This window comes from Oenanthe melanoleuca, chromosome 3, assembly GCF_029582105.1.
Source record: "Oenanthe melanoleuca isolate GR-GAL-2019-014 chromosome 3, OMel1.0, whole genome shotgun sequence".
NCBI classification, from domain to species: Eukaryota; Metazoa; Chordata; class Aves; order Passeriformes; family Muscicapidae; genus Oenanthe; species Oenanthe melanoleuca.
Window position 1 is genome coordinate 60,574,160 of NC_079336.1, and position 21,100 is coordinate 60,595,259.

General features: G+C 39.4%; 1 protein-coding gene across 28 annotated transcripts in view; it reads left to right on the plus strand.

The window, feature by feature from the left end:
* Positions 1 to 589: 589 nt before the first annotated feature.
* Positions 590 to 21,100, plus strand: part of REPS1 (RALBP1 associated Eps domain containing 1) — a 60,578-nt gene continuing 40,067 nt past the window's right edge. For 12 of the 28 annotated variants that reach the window (XM_056488668.1, XM_056488670.1, XM_056488669.1 and 9 more), the window contains exons 1-3: positions 593 to 883; positions 16,061 to 16,184; positions 20,097 to 20,296. In XM_056488668.1, coding sequence (XP_056344643.1) covers positions 731 to 883; positions 16,061 to 16,184; positions 20,097 to 20,296 — 477 coding nt within the window. In that variant the 5' untranslated portion in view covers positions 593 to 730. Of the gene's footprint in view, positions 884 to 16,060; positions 16,185 to 20,096; positions 20,297 to 21,100 lie in introns of all 28 variants that reach the window. The other 16 variants (XM_056488681.1, XM_056488683.1, XM_056488671.1 and 13 more) reach the window with 4 other exon arrangements.

Consider the following 21,100-nt stretch of genomic DNA (forward strand, 5'->3'; position numbering starts at 1 on the left):
AAGCCTGGACTTGGCACAGAGTGCCATGGTCTAGCTGACATGGTGATGTTCAGTCACAGGTTGGACTCGATGACCGCAGAGGTCTTTTCCAACCTAATCGTTTCTGTGATTCTGTGATGAAGGCAGGCTCGGGAAGCCGCTCGGCATTGCCCCAGCCTCTCACACGAACCACTAAGCCGGGACGGCCGGGCATCCCATGATTTATCGGGCAGCTTCCCGGGGTCCTGTGCAGTCCCGGCCGAGCCAGGGGCACCGGGGACCGAGCGCCCGGGCCCCTCGGAGCTCCGGCCTGCGGGGCCGCCGCCCTCCCGCGCCGCCACACCCACAGGGGGCGCTGCGGAGCGGGGCCGGGCCGGGCCGCGCGTACCGCCTCTGCCCCCCGCCCCCAGGGCGGATGGCGCCGGCACCGCGGGGCGGGGCGGGGCAGGAGGCCGGGGAGCGCCGCCGGGCCTTCTCCCCGCTGGCCCCGCCCCGGGCCCGGCACCGCTTCCGCCGCCGCCGCCGGCGCGGAGGGGGCGGGCTGCCCGCGGCGCTGGGCGCTCCCCACGCCTCCCTTTCCGGGCGGCGGCGCGCGCAGGCGCGGGGGAGGCGCGCAGGCGCGCGGCCGCGTGGGCGGGCGGCGGGGGGAAGGTGCGAGCAGCCGCCCGCGCGCGGCCGCCGGCGGCGCGTGTGTCCCGTGTGCGCCCCCCCGGCCCCGCCGCCGCACGCGGATGGTCCGCGGCGCTGGAAGATGGAGGGGGTGACGCTCAGCGAGGCGGAGCAGCGCTACTACTGCGAACTCTTCTCCTACTGCGACACCGAGAGCACCAAGAAGGTGGCGTCCAACGGGCGCGTCCTGGAGCTCTTCCGCGCCGCGCAGCTGCCCAACGACGTGGTCATGCAGGTACGGCCGCCGCCGCGGGGCCCCCGGGGGTCGGCGGGCCCGGGCACCGCCCCGCCGAGCCGAGATGGCCCCGGCCCGGCCCTGCCCCTCCGCCCGCCCCGCAGCCCTTGGGCGGGGGTCGTCCCGCCGGCGGGGAGCCGCGGATCGCAGTCTTTGGGGTTTAAGGGACCTGTGGAGATCGTCTCGTACAAGCGCCTGCCGAGGCAGGGTCACCTGGAGCAGGTGGCACAGGAGCACGTCCGGGTGGGGTTTGAGGGGCTCCAGGGAGAGACTCCACGGCCTCCCTGGGCAGCCTCTGCTGTCCTCAGTGTAAGGAAGCTCTGCCTCGCGTTGAGGTGAAACTTACTATGATTTAGTATATAGCCAGTGCTCCTTATCCTGTCTGAAGAAGAGTCTGGCACCATCCCCTTTGAGATATTTATGTGCATTAATGAGATCCTCTCTCAGTCTTGTCTAGCCTAAACAGGCCCAGCTCTGTCAGTCTGTCCTGATCAGAGAGCTTCAGACCCCTGATCACCTTTGTGTCCCTCTGCTGGACCCTGTCTGTCAGCTCCTTGTCATCCCTGAGCTGAGGAGCCCAGGACTGGACACGGTAGGATGGAGCTGTTGTCTGACCGGCCACCTGAGCCCCTCCAGCTGCAAGGGAAGGGCACAGGGTCTGGGCCAGCCCCCCCTCCCCTTATGTACCTCCGACTGCAGGGCTGGGAAGGAGCTGGTGGTGTCTCTGCTGGCAGCGTCCAGCAACTGGTAGGAAAATATTCCATGTGGACAGAGGCTATCCACAGTGTGAGACCCCCGGAGAGTTTTGGGGGGACAAGTGAGGTTGTCCCCACGATCTGCTGATGAAAAGCAGCACAGAAGGAAATCTGGTTTTGTGTCGTTGGGAACTACTGACACTGGTCCACTTCACCTAAGCCATGCAGTCTTTTTTGGACATCACTTGCTGGCAAGAATTAACTTACCTGTAGTCAGCCAAATGTTTCTAACAACGAAAAATGTGGTGTTAAGACTGACGTGGGTCCATACTTGCAGGATGTATGTGCAGTTTTAGCACTTCCTTTGTCAGGTTACATCTAAAACATGTAGCAGTATTGCAGAGCTACCTGCATAGGAAAGGGAAAGTCTGCTTTAGTGTGCATATGTGATTATTTGAGGAATGTATTCCCAGTGAAACATTCTTATGAGCAGCTATTTGTAATAATTTGCTGCTTCTGCAGTTCCCTCTGTCATTGTTCAGTGCTTTAAAGTTTACGTAGTCTTTTAAGCTGCTGTGGGTAAAGCTGTATTTAGAAAGCTGTGCCACCTTTTATGCGCTTTCATCCTCAGCCTAGTGAGATAAGCAGCCCTTTTAACCAAGTATTAAACTTAGTGTTGCTAGAAACACAAATTGCAGGATGCTGAAATTCAGTTCCAGGAGAACACTTCCTGACTAGGCTGACTGTTGGTGTGTTTTGGACCTCCCAGCTTGATTAGTTGAAATGAGTTTAAGACACGACGAAGTGGGAGAGGGCTGAATAAGAAATGGTTCTTCCTGGTAAAACCAGTAATCTCTTATTTGATGACTTGTTAGACTGGACTTAATGGTAGGAGAGTCTGCATGCTCAGTATTATGAGTGAGGTTTCTCAAGGGCCACCCACGGCTGCTTTTTGTGTGTGGCCAACCAGTTTCAGAAAAATCATCCCAGGGAAAGTGAATGTTTACATCTTCGCTGTATTTAGAAACTTCTTTTGCATAAAACTTCTCTGAATTGGTGTATATAAGCTAATGCTAAAGATTTTATTTCATGCAGGAATTTAGTTCAAGAGTTTGGAAAGACCTGGAATTTTAAAAACAAGTGTCCACAGATTATATCCTTATCTTTTGCAGAGGAGGTCAGATATTTTCCTACAAAGTAAACTGCATCTGAAGAAGAGAGACTACTTGGGCGTCATTCCGTGGGTCCTAAATAAATTAACTCAAGAAGCAGATCTGGCTTATCACTGTAGTGATCTCAAGGAGAACCTTGCAGTTAAAATGGCAAACAAGATATTAGATTGCCTGAGGAATGAGACTGTAAATAGTACAAAGAAAGTTGAAGTGCCCTTAGCAGTTTGACCCATTATGAGTATCATGTGCAATCACAGTTGGTCACCTGTAAAGTACTTGTACTTAGAAAAGAATTTAGTTGTCTAGTTATTTTATGGCTCTACCCCAGGTTAACACAGGCATGAATATATTGTATTGGTGTTCTTCAAAGGGAAATTGCATTTGATGGTTTGGAAGCTGAGACTGTGTAACTTAAACCTCAAGATGAAATAGTTTAAAAAATAAAGAAACCCTGTGAAGGAGATGGAATTTTCTTTTGACCACATGGGTGCTGTGTTTTTACCTGTTCATTTGAAGCACCTGATGCTTGTGGGGAAATGAACTTAATTCAGTTACCCAATCCTTACATAATCCTGGAATGCAAGTGTAGTACTGGTCACATGAACACTAAGTACATTTGTAGGTGTGCAAAACATAGCGTAAAATTGTTGCTCTTCAAGCTCAAGGGGACCAAGTAGTCCTGAGGAACTACTTCAGAGTTTTTCCTTTTCAGTGGTTGGTAGGTACCTTTGAATAGTTCAGAACTGATTCCATTGGAAATTAAAATGTCTTACAGTTGCATTTTTAGACTTGTTTTACTTGCAAGTCTGTTATCTAAAGGCTGGTTATATGTGCAGCCTTTTTTGCTAAGAGTTGCATCCTTGTGAGAGATCTGTCTCACAGGGGCAAAAGTTAATATGTCTCTCATTGTTCATAATCAATTTAATTTCTCCCTCTGAGGGATACAGTCAGCTGTCTGTTTAGTGGGGATAAATGAACATGTAGAAGACTGAAACTGTTACGGGTGTTGTAGATCAAGCTACAGCACCCTGGAAAGGAAAAGCTAGATGTCTATTTTGTACACATCTACAAAAGGACAACTTTATTATCAGAATAAAAATACCCTGCCAAAAATGCATGTGTCAGAACACCAGTCTCTATTAACCCGCATTTCTTCTTTTTTATGCACATCCCTGAAATGAGCATTCATGTAGAAGACTTGCATAAAAGAGCGAATGAAAGTGCGTGTGTTGGGGTAAGAAATCCAGCTACTTCACAACAGTTATGAGTCTTCAGATCACTCTCAGGGTGTGGTTTCACATTGCAGCTGACAGAAATCTAATGGTGAGTTGGCACTGAAGAAGGTGCTCCTGTCTTCCGTCAGCCATGTGTTCCTTCTTGCAAAGACACTCGTGCCTGTCCAATGCTGTTGTACACTGGCATCAGGGGCTGTGTAGGCAGAAAATTAATCACAGCTTTTTGTTGGTTATAACTCTGTATCAGGTGACAGTGAGGTTGAATGAATGTCAGTGCTAGCACAAGAAAGGAGACAGGAAAACGCTTTGACAGAGGGGAAGCAGAGAACTTTCTTTGTTCTAGAGCAATTGGATATTTTAGTTGTGACCTGGCATGGGGTTTGTGTTAGCTTAAACCACTGGCAGATGGAGCTCACTCTGACTTTCCTTTGAACAGACAGTGAGCTGGTCCAGGGAGCTTGTTCAGCCAAAATTAGAAGGTTTTGTCAAATGTAGTTCTCACTTTCCTCAAATTGTGGCTCAGTTGCATGTGCATTGGTGTTTGTGTGTGTAAGCCGTGTGACACAACACGATTTGCCCTGAGGAGCTGTCATCGAGCGTATTTATGGACTTAAGGAGCTTCCCTTTGGTGGAGTTCCAGCCTGGTCCTGTGCACTAAATGTCCGCTGGGATTCATTGTGTGCTGTCCTAGGGTGTATCTTCTAGTTAGCTTGATACAAAAGAAACATGATTGCCTGTTGTGGAGTGGCTGGATGTGGAGGAGTGTGCTCAGGGAAATTGGCTGCAAAAGCATGTTTCGCATCTGACCTAGAACGCTCACCTGTGTATGCTAATAAAGCCGGTTTTTGGTGTCTCTGCAGTGGTGGGGAAATTGCTTGTAAAAGCTACAATTAGCCAAAAAATGTATTGTGAAACTCATTACTTGTGCATGGAATGAATATAGTGGCTGTTCCCTTTGTTGGATCTGTAGAATTCTTACTTAGGTGAATTAATAGTAGAATGTTTTCTGAATTTGTATTCTTGATTATGAATCACAGAAACTTAATCAGACAAGAAGCAAGTCAGTGGTGCATATGGTACTCACCTGAAATTAATGAATCAAAGCATCTTGCTTTAAAATACAGCCTTACTATAAAACTACAAATATGTGAGTATTGGCATGTATTTTCTCTAAAATGAATTAACTGTCATCTTCAGTGCTGGCATTGTACAGCAATGATACCTGACTTCTAATTTAGTGTTAGAAAGTCTTTGACAGATGAATTGAACATGCCCAGTTACTTCAATTACAGTAGTCTTCTATTAGTCCAGTAAAAGCCTCATATAACACTATTTTTGGCTTTTGTTAGCCACTTTCAAGCTTTTTGCTTATTTTTAAGGAGTCTTTACGGACAGATTGGTTTTGCTTGTTCTTGTTTCATTGATGGCAGAAATTACACTCTGGTTGTCTACCTCAACTCTCTGTGAGTTTGCTGCCATCAGAAGTTGTAAGAAAGTGTGTACCCGTGATGCAGCTGCTTCATTGAGAAGTCCAGACTCTGAAATACAGGCATATGCTGCCTTCTGTTGTTCTTGGGGTGGTAGTTTTTGGCAGATAGAGGGAACAGAAGATGCACTGGTGGTTTTCTCAAATGCCAGAGCTCATCTGCTGTCAGGCAGCACAATTATAAATGGAATTGCAATCTATAGGCAGAATGTGGCAAAATGAAATTGCAGGTTCTTGATTTAAAAATATTGGCTTCTTTGTTGGAAAGATAGATGAAGAGAGAAAGGGATCTAGGAAAATAACAGCTTGTTTGCAATTATCGTGTTGTTGCAGTTACTGTTTCAGTGAATTTCCTACAGAAAGACTACGTGTTTGTCAAATCAGTGGAGTCTACTAAATGCCAACTTTGAATGGAAGCTGAGCCAGGGCATGCTTAGGATTGCCTGTGAGGCAGAGACATGCAAAAGACTCTAACTTATTCTGGTTCGTTTGCTGAATTATTCTTTCAGAGCCGATGGGGTAAAAAATTAGTATTCCTCATACATGGCAAATTTCATGCCTTCCTTTCAGTCATATGAATTTGGAGTATATTTAAAATAATATCACTTTTAGATCTTTAAAATGTGTGCTGTATAAGAAGCTTTCTTCTCTAATACTGACCTATAAGTATTCAACAAGCCCAAATGAAAAAATACTACTTTATTTAATCCAACTCATACATTTTGGGTTTTTTAAATTATTTTGAATCTTACAATAAAATGTCACATAGAAAAGATTTAAAATTAGTTTAAATTTCTTCTGAGGCAAGAATTGAAACAGGTCATTATCACGGTGTTCTTCCAGTGTAGATATCTCTAACTATAGCAATTTTCTTACTAATCTGTAGTATTTTTTTAGCCTGAGCACAGTAAAATTGATGAATCTGTAGACTTATTATTATAATTACCTAATTTACATATAATTTGTACATGTTTATGTATTTTCATATAAAAAAATGTTTGTATTCCAGTCCTATTTAGTAAATAAAAGTTGTTAAAAACCTGTTGTGTGTGCCTGGATCTGCAGTTAAAAACATCTGATTTGTGAATCACCTATTTTTTTCCTTCAAATGTCACTGTAATAGAGTATTCTCCTTGCAGCTGAGCAGTAGGTTAGCTTTGATTCCCTGTATTGATGAGGTATGTAAGTGTGCACTTTCTGTTAGGAATGGCTTTTAATCTGCTCTTTATCCTGTGAGTTATGCTTCGACGTTCTGTAGAATTCTGGTAAAATTCTTTATTTAAGCAATGTTACTTTCACAGAGACTATAGTGGACTGAAAATTAATTTCTTTTTCTAGTTAATTAGTTGGAGTGGTCTCATATCCCAGCAGCATTTACAAGGAGAACAGTCATTGTTTTTTGAAACAAAAATGGCAAAACTTTAGGACTTTAGATTGAGTCTATTAGAATTAGAATTATGTTTCTTGATGTAATTGCTTTTGAGCCTTTGAAATTGGTATTCATACTGTACAGTCACTTACATAGTAAATAATTCCTTCCTATTCTGTATGCCAACACAGCACTCAGATAATTTCAAGTATCACACCTCATCTTCGTTTGAAAGCAGTTTATTCTTTTCTTTTTAAACATGCTGTCAGATGACGGCAGGGGTGATTAATATCCTTTCTGACATAACTGGTTAGGATTCTAGAATCAGAAATATCAGGGTCTTTGGCAAATGCAGCTGTCTTACAATCAAGTTGGCTGTACAAAATTATGGATTGTAAATTTGATCTTTTACCGATAAAAGCGATTCTTTTGTGTTGGAAGTTTTAACTACTTCACTGACTGTGGAAAATGGCAAACATGCCTTCATCTTAGTCTAATCTTCTGTAAATGTTACTGCAGGTACTGTGAAATTACAGGACTTAGCTGGCAGTCTCTATGACTTTTCAATTGTATTTACTAGCTTTCAAAGTAATAGTCCTTGCAGACAAGTTTTCTACCTATTTGGTCATAAATATTTGCTGTTTTAGGTTAGTCCTTCTTGTAGAGCTCGTAGATGTCAGATTGGAGTTCTCCTGTTTGTTTAAAGGAGTTTGAAATCATAAGTGAGTGTGGGAGAAATATGTTGACTATCAAATTTTTCTCAATGGTGTTCCAATAATGATTAATATAATATTTCCCTATTATTCTTTTTCCTTTAGCATTTCTGTTGATCATAAAAATATTCTTAAGCCTGCAATGTCATTCTTTCTAAATTAAAATACCAAGTTGGTGATCATGTTCATGACTTGCTTGTTTTTCCACGTGGGGTTAGCATCTGAAGAGTTAAATTATCCCTACACTTGTTATACAAAAAATGCAACATAATTTAGGCAGGTCTGACTGTGTACAGGAACTGTGTTTTGAGAGGTTAAAAGACTTGGAAAAGATGATAGTCTGACCTGAATTTCTGGAATGATTGACTTCTGACGTCTAAAATACTTCTGAAGTATGGTAACAGAGCAATGTGTGGGCTCAGTTTTGAATATATCTTTCAACTTCAATAATCCCAGAAATGGATGACCAGCTGTGTAAAATTTAGCATTAGGTGCTGACATACTCCTGCTGCAGACTAGTAGTTGGGAATTCTGTAGAAAAGTCTGTTATTACAATAGTGTGAATGATTTGTTTTTTCTGATTTGAAGCATCTTAAATAATTTAAGACCTAATGTTAACTATGAAGTGTCAAATGTAGCTCTGTAAATGTGCAGGTTTTAGAACTTTAACCAAGGTTTGTTTAAATTTTGATAGGCACATTGTTAAGGCTTCTTGGCCACAGTGGGAGGAGAAGAGCAGTGCAAAGCTAAGTAACTAATTAACAGTGCTCAGATTGATGCTCAGAGGAAAAAAGACTGGGATGGACTGTAAAGTAGTGGACACAATAGCTTCATGTAAACTTACATGGTTGTGCTCAGGAATAACAGGAATCATATTTGTCCAGGCCACAGCATGACCACTAAATCTGGGATCAGAGAATGCCTTAGTCTACATTTTACATTAGCAAAAAAACTGAGAAGCTTGTGCTCGTTGAGGTTTTTTTCTGTTAGTATTGTTCTGGCATAATAACAGAAGGTGATATATGGGGGAAATGTTAAAAATGAAATGAAAGAGAAAGAAAATAATTACTAGCAAAGAATATCAATCACTGGAATGCTTCAATTATAGAGAAGGTCTGAAAGGAATGAAAATGTCTGTATAAATGCTCCTCTCTTCAGCTTTTAGTATTACGAGAAAAATATTCCACCTAATGCTGCATGATAGGAGTAGCCACAACTAGAATATTTGGGAAGGATCTCTTCAGTGCCTGCTGAAGCTAGATGCTTTCTTGATAATTATATGCAAGTAATTCCATTCATTTGTTTATGCTAAGGGAGATAAATTACATTTTGAAGAGCTCTACATTGGTAGAGCTTCAGAAGTTATTTACTCACATAAACTTAAGAACACACATAAGAACAAGCAAACAACACATAAAGTTAGGGCTTGGTTAGTCTTCATAAGTATTCAGTTCTAATGATGGTAAGAGTAAGACCAAGTGCTGCAGAAGATTACAGACGAAGAATGCCATTCTGTGTGTGCCAGCTGGGGCTTGTTTGCAGTTTCTGCTTCAGGCTTTGCTTGTCAAAAACATAAACTGCAAACCTAAAAACAAGTTCTAACTATCTGATGTTGACCAGTGAGATACATATGCTATAAGATTCATTGCAGTTTGTTCATAAAAAAACTTGTACTTTTGCTGTTGTAAATGAAGCCTGTGAGTAAACTTCTGAAGGTCTGCTGAGGTGTTTGTTGGTTGTACAGTAGACAGATTCAGTTTAATAAAAGAGAAAATAACTAACACAGTAACTTTTTGTTGGCTTGCTGAGTGGAGTGATCACATTGTGTAACTGGACAGATAAGCAGCAGTTACTGCTCAGGAATGGGGAACTGCAGCTGAGAGCAGAGGAGGGAGGAGCTATTTAGGTTAAGCAGTAATGTAAAATTACATAGTAAGAGAATGCAGGTATGTGGAATATCTCACTTTCAAAGAGCTTCTCTTTATTAATCAAAAATGAGAAATGGTTCTTGTAGTTCCCCAGGCTGTCTTTTGCTGTTGCAGATTTGTTTGGTTTTTTTTATTTCCAATTCTTCTGGCTGCTTTATTACCATTTCTGCTTGTAAAGTGTCTTTCTCATGAACATCTACTCTGCAAAAAAAAAAAAAAAAACAAACCAAAAACCCAGCAGTAGAGAAAGTCTTAATACAAGCAAAGAGCAATTCTGCCATGAGGTCTTCCAGGTGTGACTTTTTACTTGGGAGGACGGTAGTTGCTTTCTAAGTGAGTATTCATCTGGCTATCTGTATTTTCCTTTGTTGGTGCTACTGAACATATCAGAAGGGTGTACAGTTCTTTATTCTGCCCTGGTTTTGAGGGTATATGGCAATATTTCCTTTGAGTTGTAGTCAAGTAGGGCAGTCTGTTACTCTAGACATTTGGAAAAGTGTCTCCTCTAAGTCAGAGTCTTGTAGTTGCATGTAGGGTGCACCTGCCTCCTCTTTGTGGATTGATGGGTGGTGGTTGCCATGTACTACCAGATCAGAACGGATTGCTGACCTCTGGAGAGCCATGGAGCTCTGCATAAGAGGCTCTGCACATCAGTTTCACGTGTAGAGCTTGGAACAGCTTTTGCAGAAGCTGTTAGTAAGACCACAAACTTGGATTGTGAATGGAAAAATCAAAAAAGCTGCTACTGCATTAGGAAGTGTCTTTAATAAATTAGGCTAATGCATTGTGAATCTATGTGCTACCAGGAACAATAAGAGGTGTTGCAGGCCACTTTTGGAATGGGTTAAGTTCAGGAATTACCTAAAGTATAACTGCACCAGCAGTAATAAAGTTCTATGAGATTTATGTATATTCACCTGTTAAGAATTTAGTATTTGTCATAAATCAGAGTTCTAAATTTCCAGTGCTTTTCACTGCTTTTCTATTAACAAAGTGAAAGCATGACTCCAAATCTGGCAACCCTGTACTCAGGGAGTGGGCATGCTTGTAAAACAGATCCCAAAGTACAGGGGCAGAATAATTCCTCTGAGCTTTAAAATACTGGGTCATTTTTTGAACAGCTAATTATTTCTGATGTGATTAATTCTGAAATTTCATTTAACTGAAACAGATGTATGTTTGACCCTGAAATGACCTGTGGAATGGGAAATCTTAGTTCTAGGTGTCTGTAGAGAATTAATTGTCCAAGCTGATGAGTAGCTTTTTCTTCCTGATGGCATTTTAGCAGTCTGCTTCCACTGTGGATCTGTGCAGTGTGAAAATCAAGGGCGAAGAAGTATTAGGAGAAGCTCAGACAGAAAGAGACTCTAGCTCACTGCCAGAGAGTGTGTGTTGTCTTGGAAGTCCTCCAGCACTGTTGGTTTTATTTCTTTCAAAGCCTGTGTTCTGAAGCTGAAGACTGAGATGCATCTTCATGGAACAATCAGTAAAACCTTACTGTTTGTTATGCAACAGAGAACAGCAATGTCCTGAATATATTCTGTGCCTTGGAATTCTTAGCATCAACTGATTAACTATATTTACTACAATGCCTAAGTACCTAATAAGATAAATACATATATTAGAAATTATTTTACACTTGCTGTTCTGCAGCACATTAACATTTTCTGCTTCATACCGACTAAATATTAAATATAGCGTATTCGTTACCATTCATAGATGCATTTTGCAAATGATCTTTGGATAGGTGTAAGACTTTAAATGTTTGCAATGTGCTGAAACATGGAATTCAGAGCAATGCTTGGACTGCTTCTTTTTGTGGCATTCTTTTTTTATCTGTCTACAATTGTTTTTGTTTCTTTATATTTGTGTTTTACCTTGTGCCAGGCTTTGTGGAGTCATGTGAAGAACTGGGTCAGAGACTTGACTTGGTTAAAAATAACTCATCAAAAGAAAGATCTTTGTCAGTTCTCTGTCTTGCAACAACTGTTGCATCTGTGAAGCTACCTGTCAAGCAAGATTTTTGAAGAGAAGTTAAAAATTCTAACTAATATTAGCAGACTAATCAGTATTGCTTTGTCCAGTTGACAATAGGTGAGAGACTGTAGTTGGAAAACTGTGCCAGGCTGTGGTCAGCAATTCGTGAGGTAGACTGAGATAAATGAAGTGACAGGAATTGATCTAACAGCAGTTGCAGAATAATGTGATTAGAAGATAATGAATTGGGAGGAAAGAAATGTATTCAAGCTAGGAAGAAACGAGTGAAGGCAATTTTCATTGTTCTTCAGTGTGTAGGGATGTCAGGATTTTTTTCTTCTGCTACAATAGCAATGATTAGGAAATATTTTTTCAATGTATATTACACATCCCTGAATTACATTAGAGATGTGTCTAGTTTTTGTTGTATCTGGGGTGAGTGGAGTACATGACTTCAGGAGAGCATCATTGTAGGACAGTGTTCTAGAACCCAATTTGAGGTTGTACTCTAATAAACTTTTAAATTGGACAGTATTCTGTCATATGTGTTTGCAGAGAGCTTTAGAATTCTCATCAATGAACTGCTGCACACGAGATACAGAAATAACATTGTTGATACGTTACATTTTTTAATTTTAAACTAAATTAAAATCATTCCATAATCAGTTACATTTTTATTAACTAACAAAATTGAAGGAAGTTATTAAATTTAATTTTTTATCTTTTTTGTATCTTAAGTAAACAACCATTTAGTGTAATGCTTGTTTTTCATTTGAAGGTTATTGTTAATATGCGCAGTAAAACTCAAAATAATTTTCTAAATATTGAAGCACAAGTATATTCATATGGTTTGGTTTAACTCAAGTTTGTGTCAAATATATATTGCATAATGAACGTGAAAACTTGTTTTGTATTTCTGGTGCATGGTTTACATGGTATTGTTCATGGTCTTTGTTAAATTTAAACATAAGAGAAACCTTTGTTACTGTAAAGGTGATCACTCAAAGAGGTTTTCTAGAGAGGTTGTAGAGTTTTCCCTGCTTGGATATATATACTCAAAATCCCAACTGGACACAGTCCAAAGCAACATGCTGAGCCTGCTTTGAGCAGGGGGAGTGGAGCAAATGATCTCCAGAGTACCTTTCCAAGTTCAGCTATTCTGTGATTCTGTGTTTCTGTGTAGGGTTTCTTTGTGTTTAACAATTTTCATGTTTATATTCTTTTTTGATTAACAATGCTCTAGTTTGGATGAGAAGATAGAAAATGTCCTCCTCTAAGTTTGTTCACTCCTCCTCCCGTTAGCACACAGCATGTGTTGTAACTTCAGCCCGCTAAAGTTATCTTCAGGTTTTGCCTCTTGCCACCCTCTCGTATGGAACAGTAGGTACTTAAGTAACTCTCTTCAAGCAGATGAAATATTTTTATCTTTACTGTGTAGGTGGCATGCATGTTGCTTCATTTATTGTTTTAGCATTGAAGTCATCCCTGTTTAAATACTGTTGTACTTTTGCATGAATAATATTTACAGATAATAGGCTTCATTTGCCTTGTAGAAGAACCTGGGGGCAGGGAGACTGTGATATTCTGGAAGACTCTCCCAGAGAGATTTCCTGAGTTCTGGGAAGTGTGTTTTGCTGCATTTGGTAGAGAAATGATTTCTTCCACTTTGTTCACCTGGAATTTGTAAAGTTCAAGGGCCTCTTATTTGAAGCCTGTGTAAGGGTTTCAGAAGGTATCTGCATGAAACAGTGCTCTTTGACAGCATGCTGCTTTCCCAGCTATGTCTGGTTTCTGCCAGCTTCTGGTATTTCTGATGATGTTGTTACATCTTTGCAGTATGATGACTGAGCATGCAATTTAATAATTCACAGCTACTGTACAGAGGTGTGGTTTTGTGGGTTTTTTGTTTGGGGGGGGGTTAGTGTTTTTTATATCAAGGGCTTTCAACAATTCTGGAGTTTCACAGAGGTTCTTCAAATATAAGGAGATTAAAACAATTGTGAAGCATTTTGTCTTGAAGATGGCTCTGCATTCCTTGAAGAGTTTAGGGAAATTCCTTATCCTCTCTTCTTAAGCTGATGAAAGCCCTAAAACTAAATCTCAGAGAAGCAATCCTTTGATAATTTTTTATTATTATTCCCCCATTCAGTATAGCTTATTACCTGTTTCATGTTTACATCCTGCTTCAGGGATTTTCCAGGTACACTGTTTTGAGTATATTTGGATATGATGTCACTCAGTTGAGGAGTTTCTACTAGATGTTTGCATCTAATGGTTCTACTCAACCTTCAGTCGTATTTATAATTAGGTTATATTCTGTATTTGAAACAGAGGACTCCTTTAGCTAGCTATGACTGGATTTGACACCTCTTGTTCAGCAACAGAAGAGCATTTTTGGGGGGTGGGGAGAGTGGATGGGGAGGATTGGGTGCTTTTGTTTTGTTTTTTTTGTATCCTTAGCTTTTTGCTTTTCTTGATACTTATATCTGGTGTACTTAATATATATTTACTTTGAGTCCGTGCTTGCCTTTCCTTTCTCATACTTGTCACAGTAGCGTAGTTATTAACTCCGTTTTTAACTGAAGTTTTTTTTCTATCTGGCAATACTGACAAACTCAACAAAAGGTAACTTGTGGTTCAGCAATGGCTTTAAAATTGTACGAACCCATTACTGCCTAATGATTCCATAAGTTCAAAATGCCTCTATCATTACTTCTTTTCATAACACTCATAAGAGTCTGGTTAATTCATTCGTTGGTGCGAGGCCACAAGCTTTTTCTATTTTGCTTGTAGTCAAGTTATGAGGATGTTCCATCAGTCTTCTAGAATATAGTGCTTTAAAAAATAATTGCTTTTGCTCTCACACTGGTTTAGATTCCTAGCTGTCTCTTGAATCTCCATTGCTTTAGCTCTGCTAGTTATTTAAACTCGGTATAATTATTTTTTTGCATTAGTTTTAGTAAAGGTTTAGATGTTGATGCCTCTGTTTTTATTTGAATTGTCATCTGTCTATTTACACTGTCACTTCTTTCCTGGTGACACTTTTTGTAGTCAAACCAACCTGTTGAAATTAGTGTGTTGAGTTCAACTGTATTGAATTATTTTTTTATTCAATGGATTTTGGAAAACACGCTGTGATCCCCTGACTTCTCTCCAGACATCATGCTGCAGAAATACTACAGTGGGAAAATACAAATAATAGAGGAGTTGTGGGGCAATATGTGAAGTGTGATGCAGACACAGACAAGTGTTTTAATGCAATGGTTTTTGTCCAGCAGGATTTGAGCTGTGTGTACAGCCCTAAACCTGCTGATCTTCTTGTGACTTTTCTGGAACTAAGTTTGTCAATTTCCCACACCTTCCTGTGACGGGTTGTACAGCAGCTTATTTTCATGAGGTTCCAGAATCCTAGTGCATGGCAAAGAAATAACCAAGTAGTTTTTTGTTGAACTGGCTCAGTTGTAGTTGATAAACTCACCTGATCCATTGAATGGAATTACTGAAATCTGTTTTCTGATCTGGTGGTGCTGAAACACACAGGCTAACAGCTTGTGCATCGGGTAGCTCAGTTATTGCTATGTGAAAATGTAATTCACTTTTTCAGCTGGAGCTTGCTGCAAGTAGAGTTTCTCTGCACTCGAACTGTGTCCTCTGAAAGCTGGGAAACCTTTCAGGACAGCTTTCTCTAAGTCCAGTATTAGTACATCCTACTAGTTACGAAAATGAGCAGATGTGACAACAGACCAGGTTTGCCAACAAGGGAACATGAGTGAGTGCAGGTGGGAAGGATGAGGATGGAAATTAATGCCTATGCATGTAAATTTGTCTGAGATTCTCTGTGATGATGGTCACAGGCCCAGTTTCTTGGAATTCTGTGCCTGAGATGAGATTGAAAGAGAGAAACTAGTAGTATTACAAAAAGATGATGGGTCTCTAGAGAAATATCCAATCCATGGGATTAGATGGGATCCTTCTGAGCATGTTGAGAGAGGTAGCTAATGTTACAAGCCATCTTTGTCTTTGAATAGTTGTGGAGATTAGGGTTGTGTCTCAATGACTGGAGGAAGATGTAACAGTCACCTTCAGAAATGTAAGGGAAGATAAGCATACTGGTCAGCTGCAGTTTGGTACCTGAGGAATTGTGGAGCCAGTGTGTTTAGAAGCCATTTCTAGGCATATGAAGGTGAAAACAGTAATTAAGATTACCAAGAGTACTTGTCCAGCAGACTGTCTGGAGCTGTGGTTGAGGAGAGAGAAGCAGTGATGCCACCTACATTGACTTCAAGTGTTTCACTGTGGTATTCCCAGAGCATCCTCGTGTCTCATTTGGAACATTGCAGTCTAGATGAGACTGCTCAGTAGGTAAAAAGGCAGTCTGGATCATTTAGCTCTGAGAGTCTGATTTGGAATTTTTCATGCTTAGTATCTTATCAGTGACCTGGCACAAGCTGGAATGTCCTTCAATAAGATTGCAGGTCATCACTGTGGAGCGGGATGCAGTCAGTATGTTTGAAAACATAGCATGCTACTCTGAAATGAATGAAATCTGTATAGCAGTTGTGTTTAACATTTCTTTCTATAAGTAACTGTGTTTCCTTTCAGATTATGGAGCTCTGTGGTGCAACAAGACTTGGCTATTTCGGAAGAAGTCAATTTTACATTGCTTTGAAACTCGTTGCTGTGGCCCAATCTGGTCTCCCTCTAAGAGTGGAAAGCTTAAATACAGGTAAATCACAAGACTGGGGGAGTGGGGATTGAGTTGCAGAGTACAATTATTGGTAGTTGGCTCACATATTCTTACAGAATAACCTTGTAAATTAGTGTGGTATGTCTTTATACATATTGCTAATTTAAAAATGTGGAGAGACTGAGTGTTTTCTTACTGTGCAGTAAATAAGAGTTGAACTGCCTTACTCATTGAATAAGTATTGCATTCACAGTGGGACGAATTAATAACTTGTACCTACTACGTGGGAGCAAGTTAATTCTATAGATTGATTACTGATGTGAGAAACTGTGTGCTGTGTCCTCTGAGTAAAGTACTAAGAGGAGTAATGAAAACTGGAAGGAGAAGAAGAATGCAGCATTTGAAGGCTTTTGTAGCTGCTGGGTTTCCGAAACCTTGATTGTGACAAACGGAAGGTTATCTTTTCTAACATTACATTTCTTTGCTCTTGGTTTGACATTTTTTTCCCTTCTAAGAGAAGATATGAAGATTAGTTTAAGATTTTTTATTAGTGAAAACCTTGACTGTGAAAGATCTTTGAAGTCTGTTATTGGCCAAATCACCTGTTACCCTGCTTTTCAAGGGTCAGCTGTGATATAGGTGGTGAAATAGGTGAAACAAGAGGAAGGCTTATTTTAGGAAGATGGTTTTGAGCTGCAGGAAGAGCTTTGATGTGAGGCTCTTCTCTAGCCTTCTGAATGAGATAAGTTGATCCATGTCCTTGTTGTTCTCTAAGATGAAAAGAGACATAGGAAGATGAAGTAAGGAGTTTTAAGGCACTATAGCCCTTGCATTATAGTACACAACTCATAAGTTAAAAATCTCTTTGGAGCACAGTTTTGCCTTAGAGTGACTTTACTGGTAGATTTCATATCTCTAGAATAATGTTATGATTTTTATATGCTAGTAAATAAAAGAAATCTTAGGAGGTTTTTGTGTCTAAACAATATAGATTAAACAGCAGTTAAGGAAACTTAAAAACAGTCTGATATGACTGAAGTATTTGACAAAGCTATAAAAAAATAAAGGAATCACTGTCTATACTTTCACAGTTATGTTTATGCTAGGCTCATACAAACTGTTTATACTGCTTTCGTGGGGATTTGTGGCTTTTTGGAAAAGTTAATTGTTTTACTCAATGTTTTGCTAGTATTCAAGTTCCATTCTGTTTATAAGCCACTGTGTGTTTATAAACTATTTCCCTAGTCTTCCTAATGTGTTCCCTAATCTAAAACTTTAGCAAGTTATAGCAGAATGCCCTAAAATCAGAAAGCTGGAAAAAGAGCCTTCAGCTCTTAAAACTGATAAAACTGGAACTGGATCAAACAACTGTGGAATTTCTCATCCAATGCCTGTTGGAGAAGGGAAAGACAAATCTGTATGTAGGCTTTTTACAGGGATTTTATAAGCTTGGTTTTATTTTAATGTGAGGTACCTTAACCGGGAGAGGTGTTTCTGTTTAAAAAAAAAGAGAAATCACAAGAATTTTGAAGGAAATAATTAAATGAAGGTACAGAGTTAATTTCAAAATATAAAATATGCTGCTATAAAGTTAACAGTGATTGGAACTTTAATTTCGCATTAATAGTTTCCTTGGTTCATGACAATATTAGAAATACTTGTAATGATTTCAGAACTTCTAGGAATAATTTTCTGTAACTGGTTCCAAGCCTACAGAATGCAAGTACAATAGAGAGAACATTTATTTTTACCCTAACTGTTTTTAGCTATGGTCTGTTGCCTTGGTTGCAGTGGTTCCAGTCCTATCTATGAATTTCCTGCTTCTAGAATGATTCAAGTGTTGTTGTAACAGCTAACTCAACAATTAAAATGCAGCAGGCTGATAAAATGATTCTGAGCTTTGCAAATTTAGTTCTGCCCGTATTCCATCTCCAAGATGTCTTGAAGATTAACTGTTAGAGCCATCCCAAACTAAGCTGTATATTCTTTCTCTCTTCAGACATTTTAAATTAGTTAAAGCTTATATTTTTGACATCTACTTTTTAGTTCTCCATTTTATATACATTTCATAGATTTTCTTAATTTTTTTCTTTCTTTTATCTTGGGAATTTCTTTCACCTTCCTGCTTGTTCCTTTTGCTTTTTGGTGTGTGTCTTGCCAGTAGACAAGAAATTTGCTTTATCTGAGTTGCGGAGTGGTAACTCAGTCAATACTAAGTCTAGCATAAGTGTGGTCCAACTGGTTTTCAAGTACTCTTTTCATTACTCAGATGGGCAGTAAAGTAAGAATACTGGCAGTAGTTGTTATACTACAAGCCTCCAAAGCTGTTGTTCCTTTGTCCCAGAAAATTTTCCTTCCAGGAAGCTAAAAATTGAGACATGAATGAGCAGTGTCTATTTCAAAGCAGTATTTATTTTTTAAGAAAGAAATGCAGCTTTTGGTGGAGGAAAATATTAGGAAGGATGTGGGCATAAAAAGTACAGAGAACTCTTTTAATATATTCAATATCAAGGTTAGTTCCATTCATGACAGCTCTCACATTTATAATTGAGGGATTTCTGAATGGTAACAAATATTTGTGTTGAGATGAGATTTTTCTGCTGTTACTGGAAAAAGTCAGAGAGGAGAGAGGTAAAAATAGCAGGTTAGTCACGAAGGAACTCAGTAGAGCTAAACAAACCTATATTTATCTAGTCTTGCTTTTAAAGAAGACAGCAGAGTATTTTGTGTTTCTTTTGAGTCCTCTATTATTTTGTAACTCTTGCTGGCACAGCCGATTGCACAGACATGTCCTGTGTCAGTTGGATCATCTGGTGACTGTATTTTCCTGGTTTTGCAGACATACACATTTTACTTGTATGCAATGGCTTTTTTACTTTTTGGCTTACTGTGGTTTGCTGTGTAGTGCTGTGCAGCTTTCCTGCTGCAGCATGGGGTATAATGCTCATGTAATAAACAGTATGCAATTTCATGTCATATTTTAGTATAGTTGTAGTACCACTGACTCATTCTCAGTACCAGAAGCAATTTACGTAAGCAGTCAGCAAGAGAAATTAAATTTGAGCCATACTTGTAATTTTGTTTTGTGTTGGAGACATAATTTCCAAGTAAGCTGTATAGCAAATTCACAATTTGTGTTTATTCAGAGTGGAGCACTAAGAAGATTGCAGTGTGGATAAAAATGGTAGAATTCTTGCAGTGGGAAATTGAAGGTTTTCATAGTCTCATTTCTATGTTGTGCTACTCTGAACCACGGTACATAAAGCTAATGGGCTTCCTAGCATTTTGTACAAATTTTACATTTTAGTTGTTTATATGACAGTGCGGTGACATTGGAATATTTCCAGTTGTATTTCCAGTATTCCCAATTAATTAATTTAGCTTTTGTTGTAGAAAAGTATGTATAGATATGTTTAAGCAATAATCACATTTTTTCATTTGACTACTACTTTATTATTTGTAGGTATGAGAGCATGACATTAGCTCACCAAAAGATGATGCTGAATATACTGCAGTATTTTAGCACTTGTTTTGCTGATGTACCATTCTATGTGAAGACTCTACTTCTTTGTATGCTCTAGGAATGGTAGATAAATTTTGAAAATCATTCTTCAGTAATTAAATGTTGACAAAATTAACAAAAAATTATATAAATCCAGGTTATCTGGTTGCTGCTGCATTTAATACACAGTTGTGGTTTAAAGCTGTAATGGAGCAGTGTGAAGTCATCTTTGTGTCCCAAAGTCAGAACTTTGGGTAGCAGAATCATGAAGTCTAATGCAGAATAGGTATTTGCATTTTCCAGCTGCCAGATGTTGGCTTGACTGTAGCAGCAGTCTCAGTGTGTAAAGAATTGAACATGTGAAATTTGAACTTCAAAATAGAGCAGTGTTTCTATTTTTAATCATCATACTTATATATAGTAAATGCCCTGCTTTATTTTTTTAACAGTAAAGGACCTCCCTCTTCCCAGATTTGTTGTGTCAAAGAATGAACAAGAGTCAAGACACACAACCTTGTATTCTTCAGATGCTGATAACCCAGCTTCATATTCAGGTGTGATTCCTCCTCCTCCACCTGGCAGGATACAAGTCAAAAAAGGCTCTGTGAGCCATGATGCAGTTCAGCAGCGTACATCAACTGATCAACAGGTAAATTAACTTAAAGGATTAAATGGGATTCTTAATCACTACTTTGCTGTGTAGATGTCAATTTGATAGGGCTTCTAAGCTGGGTTGCTTTCAATATTGTTTCTTAAAAAACTATATACTGATATATATTGTGCACAAAGACCATATCTGCCTCTGAAATACTTGCATATAGGAGACATTTTTTATGACGTCTTAAAATCTGTGTTTAAAATATTGTCAATAATGGACAAAGAATTGAGACCTAAGAAATTCAGTGTGTAAGTTAGAATGGCAAAGATATAGTTTTAGTTATTATGGTATTAATAGATCATTTATTAAATAATTCCCATCAGTTTCCTGGTCATTGGAACAGCAGTTACTGTTGGAACTGAATTTCTAGTCCTTCAATGTGCTCTAATATGTGCAAATCTGAAATACTGTATTTAGAAAAAAATTCTTAAATTTTCACAGTTGCTTTTCTCTGCCTCACATTTTATTGTTCGGTGGCTTAAGTGTTAAGGAGAGACAATGAGAACAAGAAAAACAGACCAAAGTTTTCAAATAGCTTTTTCTTATGTTTTAATAATGAGAAAACTGATTACTTTTTGTTCACTGGTTCTTTCATCTTAAGTGACAAGATGTCTGAATTAATGAAACCTGTAAAGATTTAAAACTCTGTTTTTTCTCATACTTAATTCCTTGGATTTACAGTCTTGATGCTCTTTTTCCATGGGGAAGTCCTTTCTGATTCTTTTCTGCAAACAAGAGCTAAGTACAAATGCTAAATTTTGCAGGGTGTATGTATTGAATGACCTGTTTTCTTCC